This window comes from Pecten maximus, chromosome 8, assembly GCF_902652985.1.
Source record: "Pecten maximus chromosome 8, xPecMax1.1, whole genome shotgun sequence".
Taxonomy (NCBI): Eukaryota; Metazoa; Mollusca; class Bivalvia; order Pectinida; family Pectinidae; genus Pecten; species Pecten maximus.
The window spans coordinates 40,147,324-40,173,337 of NC_047022.1; the positions used below are offsets into that span (position 1 = coordinate 40,147,324).

Consider the following 26,014-nt stretch of genomic DNA (forward strand, 5'->3'; position numbering starts at 1 on the left):
CTCTCAACTCTCCTCAGGTTTACGGTGTAACAGATGAAGGGTTTCTCTCTCAACCTCTCCTCAGGTTATGTGTAACAGATGAAGGGTTTCTCTCTCAACTCTCCTCAGGTTTACGGTGTAACAGATGAAGGGGTTCTCTCTCAACTCTCCTCAGGTTTACGGTGTAACAGATGAAGGGGTTCTCTCTCAACTCTCCTCAGGTTTACTGTGTAACAGATGAAGGGGTTCTCTCTCAACTCTCCTCAGGTTTACAGTGTAACAGATGAAGGGTGTTCTCTCTCAACACTCCCCAGGTTTTACTGTAACAGATGAAGGGGTTCTCTCTCAACTCTCCCCAGGTTTACTGTAACAGATGAAGGGGTTCTCTCTCAACTCTCCTCAGGTTTACTGTAACAGATGAAGGGGTTCTCTCTCAACTCTCCTCAGGTTTACAGTGTAACAGATGAAGGGGTTCTCTCTCAACACTCCCCAGGTTTACTGTAACAGATGAAGGGGTTCTCATTCAACTCTCCTCAGGTTTACTGTAACAGATGAAGGGGTTCTCTCTCAACTCTCCTCAGGTTTACAGTGTAACAGATGAAGGTGTTCTCTCTCAACACTCCCCAGGTTTACTGTAACAGATGAAGGGGTTCTCTCTCAACTCTCCTCAGGTTTACTGTGTAACAGATGAAGGTGTTCTCTCTCAACACTCCCCAGGTTTACTGTAACAGATGAAGGGGTTCTCTCTCAACTCTCCTCAGGTTTACAGTGTAACAGATGAAGGTGTTCTCTCTCAACACTCCCCAGGTTTACTGTAACAGATGAAGGGGTTCTCTCTCAACTCTCCCCAGGTTTACTGTAACAGATGAAGGGGTTCTCTCTCAACTCTCCTCAGGTTTACTGTAACAGATGAAGGGGTTCTCTCTCAACTCTCCTCAGGTTTACTGTAACAGATGAAGGGGTTCTCTCTCAACTCTCCTCAGGTTTACTGTAACAGATGAAGGGGTTCTCTCTCAACTCTCCTCAGGTTTACTGTAACAGATGAAGGGGTTCTCTCTCAACTCTCCACAGGTTTACGGTGTAACAGATGAAGGGGTTCTCTCTCAACTCTCCTCAGGTTTACTGTAACAGATGAAGGGGTTCTCTCTCAACTCTCCTCAGGTTTACTGTAACAGATGAAGGGGTTCTCTCTCAACTCTCCTCAGGTTTACTGTAACAGATGAAGGGGTTCTCTCTCAACTCTCCTCGGGTTTACAGTGTAACAGATGAAGGGGTTCTCTCTCAACTCTCCTCAGGTTTACTTTAACAGATGAAGGGGTTCTCTCTCAACTCTCCTCGGGTTTACAGTGTAACAGATGAAGGGGTTCTCTCTCAACTCTCCTCAGGTTTACGGTGTAACAGATGAAGGGGTTCTCTCTCAACTCTCCTCAGGTTTACTTTAACAGATGAAGGGGTTCTCTCTCAACTCTCCTCAGGTTTACTGTAACAGATGAAGGGGTTCTCTCTCAACTCTCCTCAGGTTTACTGTAACAGATGAAGGGTTTCTCTCTCAACTCTCCTCAGGTTTATGGTGTAACAGATGAAGGGGTTCTCATTCAACTCTCCTCAGCTTTGCTGTGACAAAGGGCAGAGACATTGTCCCGGGCTGTGGTTGTTTGTACACCAGAGTTGTGCTAATTAAGTCCCCAGACATTTAGAAACATAACAATGCGGGAAGTTCTGCTAATTGCCATCTATTTTTATGGCAATTTTGTTACCTCCCGCATCTTAAGGTTGTATCAAGACTTTGATTGGTGCGTCACTGACGTCACCACAGCAACACAAATAGTAACAGCCTCAATATCATCACGATATCAGATCTAGAACATTGTTTTATGAGAGTTGTGAATGATAACTATGGATATTGCTGTGAGATGTTGTAGCTATTTGATGTGTTACGGTTGATTTTGTGTCAAACCTATTCCAGTAACACTTGCTGTACATCAATAATTAATTATAAGTGTCAGTGTTGGAGTGGGCAATGTGTGGGAGTGGGTATTACGCAGGGCGACATAGAATTCTAAATAAGTCCACACAAAGAACCTACGACAATAGATAATATATAGAGTAATTGAAATTATAGGATAAATATATTCATTCATAAATAAAAAAAAACTAGAAAATGTTTGTAAGACATAAATGCCCCTGCTGCCACTTGACACCCCGAAACACAGTTCGGTGAGGATTTCCTGAGATTAGCTAGTCACATTGCATCAGGACGGGATGCCTCGACGGACATGGGTATACTATCTGCCCCCATGGTGGCGGGGACATAACAATATTGATAATGAAACACATAGTAAAATGCTATAGATTAACGTGAATACAAAGGCTTAGAAAATAAGAAAATTGGGGAATCAAGCGAGCCCAGACTCCGACAGAAACAGACTCGTTCTTTTGCTGCTATATTACATCATTGGAACTTTGTCTTATATATTCAGTCTTGTTTTTTTCCACCAATACATCATCTTTCGCTTGATATTTTTGCATCAAATTAAAAGAGCTTGATGGTTTTCTCTCTTTTGTTATGATAAATGAATTTGTCTATCGGTCCTTGTTAAGTCATTGGCTAATAATATGCTTTGATACCAGTGAAGCAGTCTTTCAAACACTTTACTGACTAAGATCGTAAGGATTGTTATACATGACCGTCGTGAGGGCAAGCTTGTTGGACCAAATACAAACAATGATAAAGACAACACAGAGACTAGTTAAAATTGAAATTGGCCGTTTATTATATATAAACGACGGACTTGAAAATATGAATTATCAAGTCTGACATCCAACTTGATATACAAGAAACACATTTGGTCCTAGGTGGGGATAAAAAACGCCACCATGTTGTTCTACAATCCAGAACAACATACCCCACCCCTGACTAAGATCGTAAGGATTGTTATGTGACCATCATTGCTTGAGGCCAGATATTTAGACATGATTTACAAAGAGAATGAATTACAGAGATTAATAGTTGATTAAAAACACTATTTAATTATTTTTTCAGCAACAAGAATTTCAACAAAAGTTTTTTTTGTCAAGCTTGTTAGTTAGATATTTAGCTGTGAAAATGTCTCTCTATTTTCTTGTATTCCATATGAATACATGATAACATTATGAATTGTGATATTTTATGGCTATTTGAATTGATGGCAAAATCAAGAATATAAGAATTTTTGAAAATCATTACAAATATACATACTGTGCTTTACCAAGTATTTAAATTATTTTCCAAAATATTTATCTAACATGAAATTGTTTTTCTTGAAGTTTAGTCAGATGTTAAAAGCAATGGTCACATAAGGATATATTACAGATGGTACATGTGGAGAACAATGGTTACTCTACTGATGTCATACAGAGTTAAGGTTCTTGATGGGAACCTTGGTATTAAGGTTAATATGGTGAACCTTGGTATTAAGACCACCCCACTATTAAGACAATTTTCACTCAGTCCTCCAGGTGGTTTTAATAGAGAGGTTTCACTGTTCTTATCTTTTACACTTTTACACAGGAGGAGACTAATTTGAAGATAAAAACGGTAATAACTTTTCCACTAGAGGAGGGAGTTAATTTAACGATAAATATTGTAATGTATTTCATTGTATCATTACAGTTCAACATTTAATGGTGAGAAAGTGAAGCCAACAGAAAAAAGTAAGAAGAGTTCATTGAGCCCAAGTCATCTGTCAGAAAAAATAATAGCCAAAAGGATCTCAAGGTCAAAATCTCCCAAGGTCACGAGGAGGTCAACTTCATCTTCATCAGATAGTTCCCAAAGTCCAAACCCAAGGTAGCCATTTTCTGTAATATGGTATATTGAGAACCTTTAACGACTGATTACTGTCACAGTAACATTGATAACATATACAGATACATTGATAACATATACAGATAACATATACAGATAATATATACAGATATATTGATAACATATACAGATAACATATAGATACATTGATAACATATACAGATAACATATACAGATAACATATACAGATAACATATACAGATACATTGATAACATATACAGATAACATATACAGATAACATATACAGATAACATATACAGATATATTGATAACATATACAGATATATTGATAACATATACAGATATATTGATAACATATACAGATACATTGATAACATATACAGATACATTGATAACATATACAGATATATTGATAACATATACAGATAACATATACAGATACATTGATAACATATACAGATAACATATACAGATAACATATACAGATAACATATACAGATAACATATACAGATATATTGATAACATATACAGATATATTGATAACATATACAGATAACATATACAGATAACATATACAGATATATTGATAACATATACAGATATATTGATAACATATACAGATAACATATACAGATAACATATACAGATAACATATACAGATAACATATACAGATATATTGATAACATATACAGATAACATATAGATACATTGATATCATATACAGATAACATATACAGATAACATATACAGATAACATATACAGATACATTGATAACATATACAGATAACATATACAGATAACATATACAGATATATTGATAACATATACAGATAACATATAGATACATTGATATCATATACAGATAACATATACAGATATATTGATAACATATACAGATACATTGATAACATATACAGATAACATATACATATACAGATAACATATACAGATAACATATACAGATAACATATACAGATAACATATACAGATAACATATACAGATACATTGATATCATATACAGATAACATATACAGATAACATATACAGATAACATATACAGATACATTGATAACATATACAGATAACATATACAGATAACATATACAGATATATTGATAACATATACAGATAACATATAGATACATTGATATCATATACAGATAACATATACAGATATATTGATAACATATACAGATACATTGATATCATATACAGATAACATATACAGATAACATATACAGATACATTGATAACATATACAGATAACATATACAGATACATTGATAACATATACAGATATATTGATAACATATACAGATAACATATACAGATACATTGATAACATATACAGATAACATATACAGATAACATATACAGATACATTGATAACATATACAGATACATTGATAACATATACAGATAACATATACAGATACATTGATAACATATACAGATATATTGATAACATATACAGATAACATATAGATACATTGATATCATATACAGATAACATATACAGATAACATATACAGATATATTGATAACATATACAGATAACATATAGATACATTGATATCATATACAGATAACATATACAGATAACATATACAGATAACATATACAGATAACATATACAGATAACATATACAGATACATTGATATCATATACAGATAACATATACAGATAACATATACAGATAACATATACAGATAACATATACAGATAACATATACAGATAACATATAGATACATTGATATCATATACAGATAACATATACAGATAACATATACAGATAACATATACAGATAACATATACAGATAACATATACAGATAACATATACAGATACATTGATAACATATACATATACATTGATAACATATACAGATAACATATACAGATACATTGATAACATATACAGATAACATATACAGATACATTGATAACATATACAGATACATTGATAACATATACAGATATATTGATAACATATACAGATAACATATACAGATACATTGATAACATATACAGATACATTGATAACATATACAGATAATATATACAGATAACATATACAGATAACATATACAGATAACATATACAGATATATTGATAACATATACAGATAACATATACAGATAACATATACAGATATATTGATAACATATACAGATACATTGATAACATATACAGATATATTGATAACATATACAGATATATTGATAACATATACAGATAACATATACAGATACATTAATAACATATACAGATACATTGATAACATATACAGATATATTGATAACATATACAGATAACATATACAGATAACATATACAGATAAATATAAAATACATAACATTTTACAGATAAACATATAAAGATATATTGATAACATATACAGATATATTGATAACATATACAGATAACATATACAGATATATTGATAACATATACAGATACATTGATAACATATACAGATATATTGATAACATATACAGATAACATATACAGATAACATATACAGTATTTGATCAATATCAGATACATTGATAACATATACAGATACATTGATAACATATACAGATAACATATACAGATAACATATACAGATAACATATACAGATAACATATACAGATACATTGATAACATATACAGATAACATATACAGATAACATATACAGATACCTTGATAACATATACAGATATATTGATAACATATACAGATATATTGATAACATATACAGATAACATATACAGATACATTGATAACATATACAGATAACATATACAGATAACATATACAGATATATTGATAACATATACAGATAACATATACAGATAACATATACAGATAACATATACAGATACATTAATAACATATACAGATACATTGATAACATATACAGATATATTGATAACATATACAGATAACATATAGATACATTGATATCATATACAGATAACATATACAGATAACATATACAGATATATTGATAACATATACAGATAACATATAGATACATTGATATCATATACAGATAACATATACAGATAACATATACAGATAACATATACAGATAACATATACAGATAACATATACAGATAACATATACAGATACATTGATATCATATACAGATAACATATACAGATAACATATACAGATAACATATACAGATAACATATACAGATAACATATACAGATAACATATACAGATAACATATAGATACATTGATATCATATACAGATAACATATACAGATAACATATACAGATAACATATACAGATAACATATACAGATAACATATACATATAACATATACAGATACATTGATAACATATACATATACATTGATAACATATACAGATAACATATACAGATAACATATACAGATAACATATACAGATATATTGATAACATATACAGATAACATATACAGATAACATATACAGATAACATATACAGATAACATATACAGATAACATATACAGATAACATATACAGATAACATATACAGATACATTGATAACATATACAGATAACATATACAGATACATTGATAACATATACAGATACATTGATAACATATACAGATATATTGATAACATATACAGATAACATATACAGATACATTGATAACATATACAGATACATTGATAACATATACAGATAATATATACAGATAACATATACAGATAACATATACAGATAACATATACAGATATATTGATAACATATACAGATAACATATACAGATAACATATACAGATATATTGATAACATATACAGATACATTGATAACATATACAGATATATTGATAACATATACAGATAACATATAGATACATTGATAACATATACAGATAACATATACAGATACATTGATAACATATACAGATACATTGATAACATATACAGATAATATATACAGATAACATATACAGATACATTGATAACATATACAGATACATTGATAACATATACAGATAATATATACAGATAACATATACAGATAACATATACAGATAACATATACAGATAACATATACAGATATATTGATAACATATACAGATATATTGATAACATATACAGATAACATATACAGATATATTGATAACATATACAGATAACATATACAGATATATTGATAACATATACAGATAACATATACAGATATATTGATAACATATACAGATAACATATACAGATATATTGATAACATATACAGATATATTGATAACATATACAGATAACATATACAGATATATTGATAACATATACAGATAACATATACAGATAACATATACAGATAACATATACAGATAACATATACAGATACATTGATAACATATACAGATAACATATACAGATAACATATACAGATAACATATACAGATAACATATACAGATACATTGATAACATATACAGATATATTGATAACATATACAGATATATTGATAACATATACAGATATATTGATAACATATACAGATAACATATACAGATACATTGATAACATATACAGATAACATATACAGATAACATATACAGATATATTGATAACATATACAGATAACATATACAGATAACATATACAGATAACATATACAGATACATTAATAACATATACAGATACATTGATAACATATACAGATATATTGATAACATATACAGATAACATATAGATACATTGATATCATATACAGATAACATATACAGATAACATATACAGATATATTGATAACATATACAGATAACATATAGATACATTGATATCATATACAGATAACATATACAGATAACATATACAGATAACATATACAGATAACATATACAGATAACATATACAGATAACGTATACAGATACATTGATATCATATACAGATAACATATACAGATAACATATACAGATAACATATACAGATAACATATACAGATAACATATACAGATAACATATAGATACATTGATATCATATACAGATAACATATACAGATAACATATACAGATAACATATACAGATAACATATACAGATAACATATACATATAACATATACAGATACATTGATAACATATACATATACATTGATAACATATACAGATAACATATACAGATAACATATACAGATAACATATACAGATAACATATACAGATAACATATACAGATAACATATACAGATAACATATACAGATACATTGATAACATATACAGATAACATATACAGATACATTGATAACATATACAGATACATTGATAACATATACAGATATATTGATAACATATACAGATAACATATACAGATACATTGATAACATATACAGATAATATATACAGATAATATATAAGATAAATTACAGATAACATATCAGATAACATATACAGATATTAACATAACAGATAACATATAGATAACTATAAAAATACTATAGATATATTGATAAACATTACAGATACATTGATAACCTATACAGATATTGTAACATATACAGATAATATATACAGATAACTATACAGATACATGATAACATATTTCAGAACATGATCTTACAATAATATACAGATACATTGATACATTAAGTACATTGATAACATAACAGATAATATATACAGTAATATACAATACATTGATAACATATAGTACAGATAACATATACAGAAATTATACAGATAAAATATACAGATAACATATAAGATAACATATACAGATAACATACAGTTTTATTGATAAATATACAGATAATTGATAACATATACAGATAACATATCAGATATATTTATAACATATAAAAATAACATATACAGATATATTGATAACATATACAGATATATTGATAACATATACAGATAACATATACAGATATATTGATAACATATACAGATAACATATACAGATAACATATACAGATAACATATACAGATACATTGATAACATATACAGATAACATATACAGATAACATATACAGATAACATATACAGATAACATATACAGATACATTGATAACATATACAGATATATTGATAACATATACAGATATATTGATAACATATACAGATATATTGATAACATATACAGATAACATATACAGATACATTGATAACATATACAGATAACATATACAGATAACATATACAGATATATTGATAACATATACAGATAACATATACAGATAACATATACAGATAACATATACAGATACATTAATAACATATACAGATACATTGATAACATATACATATACATTGATAACATATACAGATAACATATACAGATATATTGATAACATATACAGATAACATATACAGATACATTGATAACATATACAGATATATTGATAACATATACAGATATATTGATAACATATACAGATAACATATACAGATAACATATACAGATAACATATACAGATAACATATACAGATAACATATACAGATAACATATACAGATACATTGATAACATATACAGATAACATATACAGATAACATATACAGATATATTGATAACATATACAGATAACATATACAGATAACATATACAGATAACATATACAGATACATTAATAACATATACAGATACATTGATAACATATACAGATATATTGATAACATATACAGATACATTGATAACATATACAGATAACATATACAGATAACATATACAGATAACATATACAGATACATTGATAACATATACAGATAACATATACAGATACATTGATAACATATACAGATATATTGATAACATATACAGATACATTGATATAATACAGATACATATACAGATACTATAGATATAGATAACATATACAGATAACATATACAGATAACATATACAGATAACATTACGATAACATATACAGATTAAACATATCAAAAATATACAGATAAATAACAATACAGATAACATATACAGATAACATATACAGATATATTGATAACATATACAGATAAAATATACAGATAACATATACAGATATATTGATAACATATACAGATAACATATACAGATAATATACGATAAACAAAATAAGATAAATAAATACATGATAAATATACAGATATATTGATAACATATACAGATAACATATACAGATATATTGATAACATATACAGATAACATATACAGAAATTGGGTAAAATATACAGATATTGAACAATACAAAACATTAAGGATAACTATACAGAATATTGACAAATACAATATATTGATAACATATAAGAAACATATAAGATACATGAAACATATAAGAATTGATACTATTACAGATCATTGATAACATATAAGTAACTATAGATACATGATAACATTTTCACGAACAAACAGACAGAAACATATACAGATACATATAAGATTAAAATATACAGATATATTGATAACATATACAGTAATTTACATATACGATAACATATACGATAAAAAAGATTGATACATATACAGATAACATATACAGAAAAAATACAGATAAATTATAAAGAACATTAATAACAATACAGATACTTTATAAAATATACAATAATTGATAACATTAAGATAACATAATGTACATGGGTATCATATAAGAAACATATACAGATAACATATACAGATAACAATACAGAACATTAGATAACTATACGACAGATAACATATAACAGATTAAAATTAGCTAACAGAATAAGATACATTGATACATATACAGATATATGATAACATATACCGATATATTATAACAAAGATAACATTTTACAGATAACATATAAGATAATATAAGATAACATATACAGTAAATATACAGATACATTTATAACATATCAGATACATGTAAACATATACCCGATAAACATATACAGATACATTGATAACATATACAGATAACATATACAGATAACATATACAGATACATTGATAACATATACAGATAACATATACAGATAACATATACAGATACATTGATAACATATACAGATAACATATACAGATAACATATACAGATACATTGATAACATATACAGATAACATATACAGATACATTGATATCATATACAGATAACATATACAGATAACATATACAGATACATTGATAACATATACAGATATATTGATAACATATACAGATAACATATACAGATACATTGATAACATATACAGATACATTGATAACATATACAGATATATTGATAACATATACAGATAATATATACAGATAACATATACAGATACATTGATAACATATACAGATAACATATACATATACATTGATAACATATACAGATATATTGATAACATATACAGATATATTGATAACATATACAGATATATTGATAACATATACAGATAACATATACAGATAACATATAGATATATTGATAACATATACAGATATATTGATAACATATACAGATAACATATACAGATACATTGATAACATATTAAAATACATATAAATATACAGAATTATTGATAACATATACAGATATATTGATAACATATACAGATAACATATACATATACATTGATAACATATACAGATACATTGATAACATATACAGATAATATATACAGATAACATATACAGATACATTGATAACATATACAGATACATTGATAACATATACAGATACATTGATAACATATACAGATACATTGATAACATATACAGATAACATATACAGATAACATATACAGATACATTGATAACATATACAGATATTTGTACATATACAGAAATATATAAGTAACATATACAGATACATTGTAACAAACATACATATCATAAATTGATAACATATACAGATAACATATAAAATACATTGATAAATATACAGATAAAAAACAATAAGATAACCATATACAGATAATATATAAGATAACATTATAGATACATTGATAACATATACAGATAACATATACAGATAACATATACAGATATATTGATAACATATACAGATAACATATACAGATATATTGATAACATATACAGATACATTGATAACATATACAGATATATTGATAACATATACAGATATATTGATAACATATACAGATAACATATACAGATAACATATACAGATATATTGATAACATATACAGATAACATATACAGATAACATATACATATATATTGATAACATATACAGATACATTGATAACATATACAGATACATTGATAACATATACAGATATATTGATAACATATACAGATAACATATACAGATAACATATACATATACATTGATAACATATACAGATATATTGATAACATATACAGATACATTGATAACATATACAGATAACATATACAGATAACATATACAGATACATTGATAAAATATACAGATAACATATACAGATAACATATACAGATGTTTTTCAAAGCAGTTCTACAAAGTGTATTTTGTAGATTGTTACTCATGTGATAGCCTTACACATAGCTTGCCAATGATATCTCAGATGTACTTACACATATTAAGTAACCATGGTTATATGAAACCTAAATCCCTCTGATGGTGTTACGGTCACATTAAATTTGCATCAAGTCATATTATGATTCAAGTAATACTATCTTGATTTGGCCTGGGAATAATAGCTGAATAAATATTCATCTGTATGTGTTGTCGGGTTCACTTGGTGTACTGTGTGTTTAGGTAGCTTTTTGTTTCAAGGTCATGCTCTCAAGTTCCTTTATGATATAACTGGATTGTCTTTATGTTGTGAAGGTCACTGGTTAGGAGGACCAGCTTCACTCTTTAGATGTATAACTGGATTGTCTTTATGTTCTGGAGGTCACGTACCAGCTTATTGGTCACCAGGCTCTCAGAGACTATATTTTTCAAGAAGACAAAGCATTATGTGTTAAGGCAGTTGTGTTCAATTATCAGGGGGGAAAAAGACAGAGAATGACAATAATTAGGCCTGATCACTTTATGGTTGTTACATGGTTTGGTCCTGATCACCTTACGGATTGTTACATGGTTTGGTCCTGATCACTTTACAGATTGTTACATGGTTTGGCCCCGATCACTTTACGGATTGTAACATGGTTTGGTCCTGATCACTTTACGGATTGTTACATGGTTTGGTCCTGATCACCTTACGGATTGTTACATGGTTTGGCCCCGATCACTTTACAGATTGTTACATGGTTTGGCCCCGATCACTTTATGGTTGTTACATGGTTTGGCCTTGATCACTTTATGGTTGTTACATGGTTTGGCCCCGATCACTTTACAGATTGTTACATGGTTTGGTCCTGATCACTTTATGGTTGTTACATGGTTTGGCCCTGATCACTTTACAGTTTGTTACATGGTTTGGCCCCGATCACTTTATGGTTGTTACATGGTTTGGCCTTGATCACTTTATGGTTGTTACATGGTTTGGCCCCGATCACTTTACAGATTGTTACATGGTTTGGCCCCGATCACTTTACAGATTTTTACATGGTTTGGCCCTGATCACTTCATGGTTGTTACATGGTTTGGTCCTGATCTCTTCATGGTTGTTACATGGTTTGGTCCTGATCTCTTTATGGTTGTTACATGGTTTGGTCCTGATCAACTTTACAGATTGTTACATGGTTTGGTCCTGATCAACTTTACAGATTGTTACATGGTTTGGCCCTGATCACTTTATGGTTGTTACATGGTTTGGCCCCGATCACTTTACAGATTGTTACATGGTTTGGCCCCGATCACTTTACAGATTGTTACATGGTTTGGCCCCGATCACCTTACAGATTGTTACATGGTTTGGCCCCGATCACTTAATGGTTGTAACATGGTTTGGCCCCGATCACTTTATGGTTGTTACATGGTTTGGCCCTGATCACTTTACAGATTGTTACATGGTTTGGCCCCGATCACTTTACAGATTGTTACATGGTTTGGCCTGATCACTTTATGGTTGATACATGGTTTGGCCCCGATCACTTTATGGTTGTTACATGGTTTGGCCCTGATCACTTTACAGATTGTTACATGGTTTGGTCCTGATCACTTTATGGTTGTTACATGGTTTGGTCCTGATCTCTTTATGGTTGTTACATGGTTTGGTCCTGATCAACTTTACAGATTGTTACATGGTTTGGCCCGATCACTTTACAGATTGTTATATGGTTTGGCCCTGATCACCTTACGGATTGTTACATGGTTTGGCCCCGATCACTTAATGGTTGTTACATGGTTTGGCCCTGATCACTTTACAGATTGTTACATGGTTTGGCCCCGATCACTTTATGGTTGTTACATGGTTTGGTCCTGATCACTTTATGGTTGTTACATGGTTTGGCCCTGATCACTTTATGGTTATTACATGGTTTGGCCCGATCACTTTACGGAGTTACATGGTTTGGTCCTGATCACTTTATGGTTGTTACATGGTTTGGTCCTGATCACTTTATGGTTGTTACATGGTTTGGTCCTGATTACTTTATGGTTGTTACATGGTTTGGCCCTGATCACTTTATGGTTGTTACATGGTTTGGCCCTGATCACTTTATGGTTGTTACATGGTTTGGCCCCGATCACTTTATGGTTGTTACATGGTTTGGCCCTGATCACTTTATGGTTGTTACATGGTTTGGCCCTGATCACCTTACAGATTGTTACATGGTTTGGCCCCGATCACTTTACGGATTGTTACATGGTTTGGCCCTGATCACTTTATGGTTGTTACATGGTTTGGTCCTGATCACTTAATGGTTGTTACATGGTTTGGCCCTGATCACTTTACAGATTGTTACATGGTTTGGCCCTGATCACTTTACAGATTGTTACATGGTTTGGTCCTGATCACTTTATGGTTGTTACATGGTTTGGCCCTGATCACTTTATGGTTGTTACATGGTTTGGTCCTGATCACTTTATGGTTGTTACATGGTTTGGCCCCGATCACTTTACAGATTGTTACATGGTTTGGCTCTGATCACTTTACAGATTGTTACATGGTTTGGCCCTGATCACTTAATGGTTGTTACATGGTTTGGCCCTGATCACTTTACAGATTGTTACATGGTTTGGCCCTGATCACTTTATGGTTGTTACATGGTTTGGCCCCAATCACTTTATGGTTGTTATATGGTTTGGCCCTGATCACCTTACGGATTGTAACATGGTTTGGCCCGGATCACTTTATGGTTGTTACATGGTTTGGCCCTGATCACTTTACAGATTGTTACATGGTTTGGCCCCAATCACTTTATGGTTGTTACATGGTTTGGCCCTGATCACTTAATGGTTGTTACATGGTTTGGCCCTAATCACTTTATGGTTGTTACATGGTTTGGCCCTGATCACTTTACAGTTTGTTACATGGTTTGGCCCCGATCACTTTATGGTTGTTACATGGTTTGGCCCGATCACAGATTGTTACATGGTTTGGCCCTGATCACTTTACAGTTTGTTACATGGTTTGGCCCCGATCACTTTATGGTTGTTACATGGTTTGGCCCTGATCACTTTATGGTTGTTACATGGTTTGGTCCTGATCACTTTACAGATTGTTACATGGTTTGACCCCGATCACTTTACAGATTGTTGCATGGTTTGGCCCGATCACTTTATGGTTGTTACATGGTTTGGTCCTGATCACTTTATGGTTGTTACATGGTTTGGCCCTGATCACTTTATGGTTGTTACATGGTTTGGCCCTGATCACTTTATGGTTGTTACATGGTTTGGCCCTGATCACTCTATGGTTGTTACATGGTTTGGCCCTGATCACTTTACAGATTGTTACATGGTTTGATCCTGATCACTTTTTGGAAATAATACAAACTTGGTTAGAATTATCAGTATGGGATGTCTCTTGTAAACTACATGTTTATTTAAGTGCTTTACCTAAATTGTGTATTTCATTACCCTTGGACCCATGTGTGCGCCTGAGGAAGGGGTAAACTTTACTATAGTTTATATAGGGAAATTACATTTTTGACTGATTTGTTGGATTTCTATTGGAATTCATTCTAATTTTGTCAACATTATCAGCATGGGATGACAGCTCAATGGTATGCCCATGTTGGCCCTGACTGACCCCTGGGCTGATTGCCGGGGCAAAAAACAGGCAATTAAAATCAACTTAAATATTTCAAAACTCAGTTGACTGTAAGGCCAATCAGCCTCGTGTTCTTTTGTTAACCCATTCTCTATATATCTTAACAATGTCTGATTCAAACTGAGATGTTGCCAGGTTACAATAATGGGACAAACTTGATGATGTTATCCTTTTATTTACTGCCATTTAAACATACCTATCAATGTTTATGTACTGTCAGACATATTATAATTGATTTGACTTTTAGTGATAATCATTTTAACTTAATCTTTCACCAGGACTTTTTATTCATGTTACTTGCAGGAAAAAGCAACTGAAAACCAACGGCCATAACACTGCATCACAACACAAGCAAAGCAACAGTTTATCCTCCAGGTCAGCTCGCCCATAAAACTTATGCTGATAAAGTTTTATATTTCCATAGTAACAATGTCATTTGTAATTTTTTTTAAATATTCTGCAAAAGATCAAGCTTATATCATGATAAATATGTGTCTGTTTTCATGTCTAAACTCAATGATTCCTTGGAAGTATTGTCATTTTTATTAAAAATCATGTCTGTTCCCATGGAAAAGATATAATTGGGCATGGGATATATGTCTGTTGTCATAGTAAAGATATGTGTTGTCATATTAAATGATCCGTGGTAAAGATGTTTTGCTAGGATGTTATAGTTATCAACCTTATCACAGAGAATCAACACTGTCATGTGCATTAGTTTATACCATGTATTGAGAAATGATTTACCTGGGTAAAAACTGGTTGTAATTTGAGGAATTTCTTTCATCCACAGAGTTTTGATGGTTGATATATGTGTTACAGGTCACCAGATCAATCCCACAAGCGCCTTAGTCGGTCACTGAGCTACTCTCCTGCTGAAGGTCAAAAGACCAAGGAGTCTGTGTTCTCTCCGAAACTTCCCTACAAATCCCCCTCCCCTCCAAATCGGCACTCACGGCCCTCAAGGTCAAGGTCAAGAAGTCACAGACACAAGTCATCTTCATGGTCAAGGTCACGGTCAAGGTCCAAGTCAAGTTCAAGGTCACGGTCAAGGACACACTCAAGAGGCAGAAAAAGGTACAATATTTCTTTGATGTTATAGCCTTAGAGGTTTAATAACATGCCGTTAACCAAAAGTGCCTGACACCAATGCATTTGAACTATGAATAGCAATTCTTTGAGGTCACAAATTTTTAAGATATTTGTATGAAAAATTAATACAATTTACCCATGCATCATGCTTTAGCTGACCATTGAGCTTAGGCCATGACACAGCATCTGTCATCTGTCCACGACAACTTTCCCTAAAACTTTCTGCTTATCATTACACCTCAGATGATTTTGACTAAATTTAGTCTGAAGCATCCTTTGGTTCGAAAAGGAACACCAATTTTATATCAACAGTGGGTCTGGCACTCAAGGGGCCTAGGCCAAATAGGGAAATATTGCAAATTCTTTAAAATCCTTCCTTTGGTTTGAAGCATCCTTGTGTGAAAGGAATCTTATTTTGTATAAACGACGGGTCTAGCCCTCCAGGGGTCTGAGGGAACGGTACCCAAAAGGGGAAGTATAGGACATTATTTAAAATTCTTCTTCTTACATTTTTACTGTTTTGCTATAATCATCAATATATCCAGGTGAGCAATACAGGCCCTATGAGCCACTTGTTCACCTTGTTTAGAACTGTTACAATGATTTCTATAAAATTTTCGCAGACAGCTTCCACAGCCAAAGACAAACTAAATTGGAGATAATATGCAGGTTACTCCACCCACCAGCAAATAATGTCAGGCCCCAAGGAGCCAATTACTTTGAATTTGATCTGATACTCAGATATTACCCATTTATACACCCTCAAATTTGTAATAGAATATTATGGTATGGGGTTGTCCGTTCATCGAGTGTTAACTTTTGTTTGTCCAGAGATCTCCTACATTTGTTGGCCACTCTCTTTGATACCGGGTATGCATTATAATCATGATATGTATTTGTGTTTCTCTGAAAGGAAATTTGATTCAACTATTTTTCCAAAATTTAATTTCCCTTTGTTAATTTCAGTATTTGATACTTGTCCTGAGAACCAACATTTTCGGAACGATTTATTATGATATTGTTAATCAAGTTACGTTTAATGAGTTGGCGACTACTTTAGTCCTGATTTGACTTTGTAGTTAAAGTAAACATGAGGATTAAATCGTGCCGCTTGTAACCACTTATAAGGTGATACAAATCTTATTTAACTGCAAGATATTATGTAACAGTGCATTGTAAGTCATTTGACAGGCCTGTATTCATCCAATCTGTGGTAGTCTTCTTGTTTTTATTAAAGTTGTGAAATTCATGACCCCAAAGTTACTCATTCCCTGACCCCAAAGTTACTCATTCCCTCGCACCAAAGTTACTCATTCCCTTACACCAAAGTTACTCACTCCCTCACACCAAAGTTACTCATTCCCTCAGACCAAAGTTACTCATTCCTGTACACCAAAGTTACTCATTCCCTCACACCAAAGTTACTCATTCCCTCACACCAAAGTTACTCATTCCCTCACACCAAAGTTACTCATTCCCTCACACCAAAGTTACTCATTCCCTCACACCAAAGTCACTCATTCCTGTACACCAAAGTTTTACTCATTCCCTCACACCAAAGTTTTACTCATTCCCTCACACCAAAGTTACTCATTCCCTCACACCAAAGTTACTCATTCCCTCACACCAAAGTTACTCATTCCCTCACACCAAAGTTACTCATTCCCTCACACCAAAGTTACTCATTCCCTCGCACCAAAGTTACTCATTCCCTTACACCAAAGTTACTCACTCCCTCACACCAAAGTTACTCATTCCCTCAGACCAAAGTTACTCATTCCCTCACACCAAAGTTACTCATTCCCTCACACCAAAGTTACTCATTCCCTCACACCAAAGTTACTCATTCCCTCACACCAAAGTTACTCATTCCCTCACACCAAAGTCACTCATTCCTGTACACCAAAGTTTTACTCATTCCCTCACACCAAAGTTTTACTCATTCCCTCACACCAAAGTTACTCATTCCCTCACACCAAAGTTACTCATTCCCTCACACCAAAGTTACTCATTCCCTCACACCAAAGTTACTCATTCCCTCACACCAAAGTTACTCATTCCCTCACACCAAAGTTACTCATTCCCTCACACCAAAGTTACTCATTCCCTGACCCCAAAGTTACTCATTCCCTCCCACCAAAGTTACTCATTCCCTCACACCAAAGTTACTCATTCCCTCGCACCAAAGTTACTCATTCCCTCACACCAAACTTACTCATTCCCTCACACCAAAGTTACTCATTCCCTCACACCAAAGTTACTCATTCCCTCACACCAAAGTTACTCATTCCCTCACACCAAAGTTACTCATTCCCTTACACTAAAGTTACTCATTCCCTTACACCAAAGTTACTCATTCCCTCACACCAAAGTTACTCATTCCCTCACACCAAAGTTACTCATTCCCTGACCCCAAAGTCACTCATTCCCTTACACCAAAGTTACTCATTCCCTCACACCAAAGTTACTCATTCCCTCACACGAAAGTTACTCATTCCCTCACACCAAAGTTACTCATTTCCTTACACCAAAGTTACTCATTCCCTCACACCAAAGTTACTCATTCCCTCACACCAAAGTTACTCATTCCCTTAAACCAAAGTTACTCATTCCCTTAAACCAAAGTTACTCATTCCCTCACACCAAAGTTCCCTTAACCAAAGTTACTCATTCCCTCGCACCAAAGTTACTCATTCCCTCACACCAAAGTTACTCATTCCCTCACACCAAAGTTACTCATTCCCTGACCCCAAAGTTACTCATTCCCTCACACCAAAGTTACTCATTCCTGTACAACAAAGTTACTCACTCCCTCACACCAAACTTACTCATTCACTCACACCAAAGTTACTCATTCCCTCACACCAAAGTTACTCATTCCCTCACACCAAAGTCACTCATTCCCTCACACCAAAGTTACTCATTCCCTCACACCAAAGTTACTCATTCCCTCACACCAAAGTTACTCTTTCCCTCACACCAAAGTTACTCATTCCCTCGCACCAAAGTTACTAATTCACTCACACCAAAGTTACTCATTCCCTAACCCCAAAGTTACTCACTCCCTCACACCAAAGTTACTCATTCACTCACACCAAAGTTACTCATCCCCTCACACCAAAGTTACTCATTCCCTCACACCAAAGTTACTCATTCCCTCGCACCAAAGTTACTCATTCCCTCACACCAAAGTTACTCATTCCCTCACACCAAAGTTACTCATTCCCTCACACCAAAGTTACTCATTCCCTCACACCAAAGTTACTCATTCCCTTACACCAAAGTTACTCATTCCCTCACACCAAAGTCACTCATTCCCTTACACCAAAGTTACTCATTCCCTCGCACCAAAGTTACTCATTCCCTCACACCAAAGTTACTCATTCCCTCACACCAAAGTTACTCATTCCCTAACCCCAAAGTTACTCATTCCCTCACACCAAAGTTACTCATTCCCTAACCCCAAAGTTACTCATTCCCTTCAACCAAAGTTACTCATTCCCTGACCCCAAAGTTACTCATTCCCTCACACCAAAGTTACTCATTCCCTGACCTCAAACTTACTCATTCCCTCACACCAAAGTTACTCATTCCCTCACACCAAACTTACTCATTCCCTGACCTCAAACTTACTCATTCCCTCACACCAAAGTTACTCATTCCCTCACACCAAAGTTACTCATTCCCTGACCTCAAACTTACTCATTCCCTCACACCAAAGTTACTCATTCCCTCACATCAAAGTTACTCATTCCCTCACACCAAAGTCACTCATTCCCTCACACCAAAGTTACTCATTCCCTCACACCAAAGTTACTCATCCCCTCACACCAAACTTACTCATTCCCTCACACCAAAGTTACTCATTCCCTCACACCAAAGTTACTCATTCCCTCACACCAAAGTCACTCATTCCCTCGCACCAAAGTTACTCATTCCCTCACACCAAAGTTACTCATTCCCTCGCACCAAAGTTACTCATTCCCTCACACCAAAGTTACTAATTCCCTCACACCAAAGTTACTCATTCCCTCACACCAAAGTTACTCATTCCCTCACACCAAAGTTACCCATTCCCTCACACCAAAGTTACTCATTCCCTCACACCAAAGTTACCCATTCCCTCACACCAAAGTTACTCATTCCCTCACACCAAAGTTACTCATTCCCTCACACCAAAGTTACTCATTCCCTCACACCAAAGTTACTCATTCCCTCACACCAAAGTTACTCATTCCCTCACACCAAAGTTACTCATTCCCTCACACCAAAGTTACCCATTCCCTCACACCAAAGTTACTCATTCCCTCACACCAAAGTTACTCATTCCCTCACACCAAAGTTACTCATTCCCTCACACCAAAGTTACTCATTCCCTCACACCAAAGTTACTCATTCCCTCACACCAAAGTTACTCATTCCCTTACACCAAAGTTACTCATTCCCTCACAACAAAGTTACTTATTCCCTCACACCAAAGTTACTCATTCCCTCACACCAAAGTCACTCATTCCCTCACACCAAAGTTACTCACTCCCTCACACCAAAGTTACTCATTCCTGTACACCAAAGTCACTCATTCCCTCACACCAAAGTTACTCATTCCTGTACACCAAAGTTACTCATTCCCTCACACCAAAGTTACTCATTCCCTCACACCAAAGTTACTCATTCCCTCACACCAAAGTTACTCATTCCCTCACACCAAATTTACTCATTCCCTCACACCAAAGTTACTCATTCATGACCCCAAAGTTACTCATTCCCTCACACCAAAGTCACTCATTCCCATACACCAAAGTTACTCATTCCCTTACACCAAAGTTACTCATTCCCTGACCCCAAAGTTACTCCATCCCTCACACCAAAGTTACTCATTCACTTACACCAAAGTTACTCATTCCCTCACACCAAAGTTACTCATTCCCTCACACCAAAGTCACTCATTCCCTCACACCAAAGTTACTCATTCCCTCACACCAAAGTTACTCTTTCCCTCACACCAAAGTTACTCATTACTGTACACCAAAGTTACTCATTCCCTCACACCAAAGTTACTCATTCCCTCACACCAAAGTTACTCATTCCCTCACACCAAAGTTACTCATTCCCTTACACCAAAGTTACTCATTCCCATACACCAAAGTTACTCATTCCCTCACACCAAAGTTACTCATTCCCTAACACCAAAGTTACTCATTCCCTCACACCAAAGTTACTCATTCCCTGGAAGAAAGTAACAAATTCTATTTATGGAATCGTGATAAAGATAGTATACATTTACATGATCCCCATGCTCCATACTTGCTCATGTTCCAATTTTTTATTGATCAGAAAACTGTAATGAGTACCAGCCAGCCATCATGGATTTTCTATGTCAAGTTTGTTACCACTATTTCACTGGAACTAACAGTGGTTATGATGAACATTGATTTGTATGATAGTAATTGCTCATATAGGCCCTAAGTTGAACAAGCTCCAAAATCTGGCTAAGCAGTTCAAAGAATATATAAGGCTGCAACTTGAATTTATGTGATCCCCTTTTTATGTAAGGCCTACAATAGCTAAAGCAGTTGGAGCATCGCCCTACAAACCACAGATGAAGATCCGAGATGAGTGGTTTGATGCTCCCTAACTGTGGTGAGTTGTGATTCTCAGGAAGCTGAGAAATGGACCATTCTATTATGGTTGTGTCCTTGAGCAAGAAGCAAGACATTTTACCGTAACTGTTCTGATTGGCATGCAACATGCCTCCCATATGTTGTTCAGTGAGGTAGCCACCAACTACTAAAAAGAGACCCCACCTCAAAGTGACCCTGGCTATCCACAGGGTGGTAAAGCCAACAAACAAATAAACCCCTTTCATGTAACCCTTGTTCAAGAATATAACAAAGGAATCAGACATTCTATTATCTTTATTGGCTTCCAAGAAACTCTTGTATAAATTCGGGGGTAAAAACCGGATTGGCCTTTAATGCACTATCATTTTTTCAGGGACAAGGAGCTACAGAATTGGTTTGTCCTTTGGTCAAATAGAGACTTATTTGACATAAACTATCCTGTATGCTCTTCATCAGAATATATTTACATTTACACTGCAGCCCCACTATATAACTTTACCAAGCTCATTTGGAAGTTATGAGTCCATAACTTCCAAATCTTTATGATGACGTCATTAATATAGTGACGTCATGATTGTCACGTCAGCGATAACGAAAGATGGCTGTTGAAAAGGCTGTTCCATCATTGACGTTAATAATTTGTTCATTCATCGTCGGAGCAAAATTCCTGGATATAGTCTTTAAAAATCATTGTCAAATGTAAATATAAGCATTGAACTGCTTTTAGCGCGCTTCAATAAATTTGCCTTTGTCCAGTTGGCATTCATCAGCCCATAACTTCCAACTGAAAGCAGTTCAATGCTTAAATGAAATAAAATAACCTTTTCTTTCCTCACCTGCTAGTTTCATTGAGGAAAGTAACAGCAAAGGAATAATCTGAGACCTCTACCAGACCAGTACCTTCTCTAATTTATAAAAACTGTTATTTGTTTTAGGAGAAGCCATAGTTACAGTAAGTCAAGGTCTCGGTCCCGAAGTCGCAGTCGTCGTCGTAGTTACAGCAGGAGTCCATCACGAAGTAGATCACGGCACCGGATGTCTCGCAGCCCCTCCATACGACGGAGGAAGGGGTCGCCCAGCCATCTGGAGAAGCGGCGTATAACCAGGTATGTCCTACTTTCTCACTAGATCTTGTTTATATATTATCTATATGTAGTTATTTGATAAAGCTCCACATAGCACCCCCTCTGGTGGCATATCTCTTCAACTGTACAGAATGACACCTGTTTGTCTTTATGTATGTATTTATAGATGACACATAATTCAACTGTACAGAATGACACCTGTGTGTCTTTATAGATGACACATAATTCAACTGTAAAGAATGACACCTGTGTGTCTTTATAGATGACACATAATTCAACTGTACAGAATGACACCTGTGTGTCTTTATAGATGACACATAATTCAACTGTACAGAATGACACATGTCTGTCTTTATAGATGACACATAATTCAACTGTACAGAATGACACCTGTGTGTCTTTATAGATGACACATAATTCAACTGTACAGAATGACACCTGTGTGTCTTTATAGATGACACATAATTCAACTGTACAGAATGACACATGTCTGTCTTTATAGATGACACATAATTCAACTGTACAGAATGACACCTGTGTGTCTTTATAGATGACACATAATTCAACTGTACAGAATGACACCTGTGTGTCTTTATAGATGACACATTCCAGAAATAATTCAAAAGATCTGCATCTATTAGATTATACTTTTAATAAAAGAATGATTTAGATAAACCTGGCTTCCAACTAGTATCTTAACTCAGTATACATGTTAGGATGAACTTACATCAACCCATGTTTCTAATAGAAAATGTTGATATGTATTTATATAATTGAAGATCGCCATGCTGTTTATCAGTTTGGAAATGAAAATTTAAACGTTCTAGACGCTAATTACTCTAAAACTATCACATAGTATGTTTATTTTTCTTGTTTCTTTATATTTTCCTTCTTTAAGTTTTCAGTTCATTACTGTTTACTTTGATTTTCAGTTCCATATTGTATATAGATTTTATTTGTTTGTTTCTATCATTTGCTTTATATTTGTGTTTTTCATTTCTGTTTATTTTGTTTGATGTTGTGTATTTTGTTCCTATTTTTTCCTGTTCCTATATTTAGGACACAACTTATTGACAGCGACAGGATTGTACAATCCATCACACGGTCAATGTTACCTTGACTACGGGCGTCTGGTGTGACGACTCAGGGGAGGCTACTCTCATAAAATCACACTATCTGGTATATAACATGGAATGGAGCAGTTATGTCTGGGATGAAGTACTAACAGTGTTTTAGACTACTAATCTCTATACTGAGTGACTGTCACTAGTGATATACAGTACTAATCTCTATACTGACTGTCACTAGTGATATACAGTACTAATCTCTATACTGAGTGTCACTAGTGATATACAGTACTAATCTCTATACTGACTGTCACTAGTGA

At 33.3% G+C, this 26,014-nt stretch overlaps 1 protein-coding gene across 5 annotated transcripts in view; it reads left to right on the forward strand.

Annotated features, from left to right (window-relative positions):
* The window catches only part of LOC117333495 (serine/arginine repetitive matrix protein 2-like), a 266,971-nt gene that overhangs the window by 231,386 nt on the left and 9,571 nt on the right, over positions 1–26,014 (forward strand). For 4 of the 5 annotated variants that reach the window (XM_033892810.1, XM_033892811.1, XM_033892809.1 and 1 more), the window contains 4 exons: positions 3,632–3,808; positions 17,133–17,204; positions 17,652–17,906; positions 24,478–24,648. In XM_033892810.1, coding sequence (XP_033748701.1) covers positions 3,632–3,808; positions 17,133–17,204; positions 17,652–17,906; positions 24,478–24,648 — 675 coding nt within the window. Of the gene's footprint in view, positions 1–3,631; positions 3,809–17,132; positions 17,205–17,651; positions 17,907–24,477; positions 24,649–25,686; positions 25,807–26,014 lie in introns of all 5 variants that reach the window. The other variant, XR_004533912.1, reaches the window with a different exon arrangement.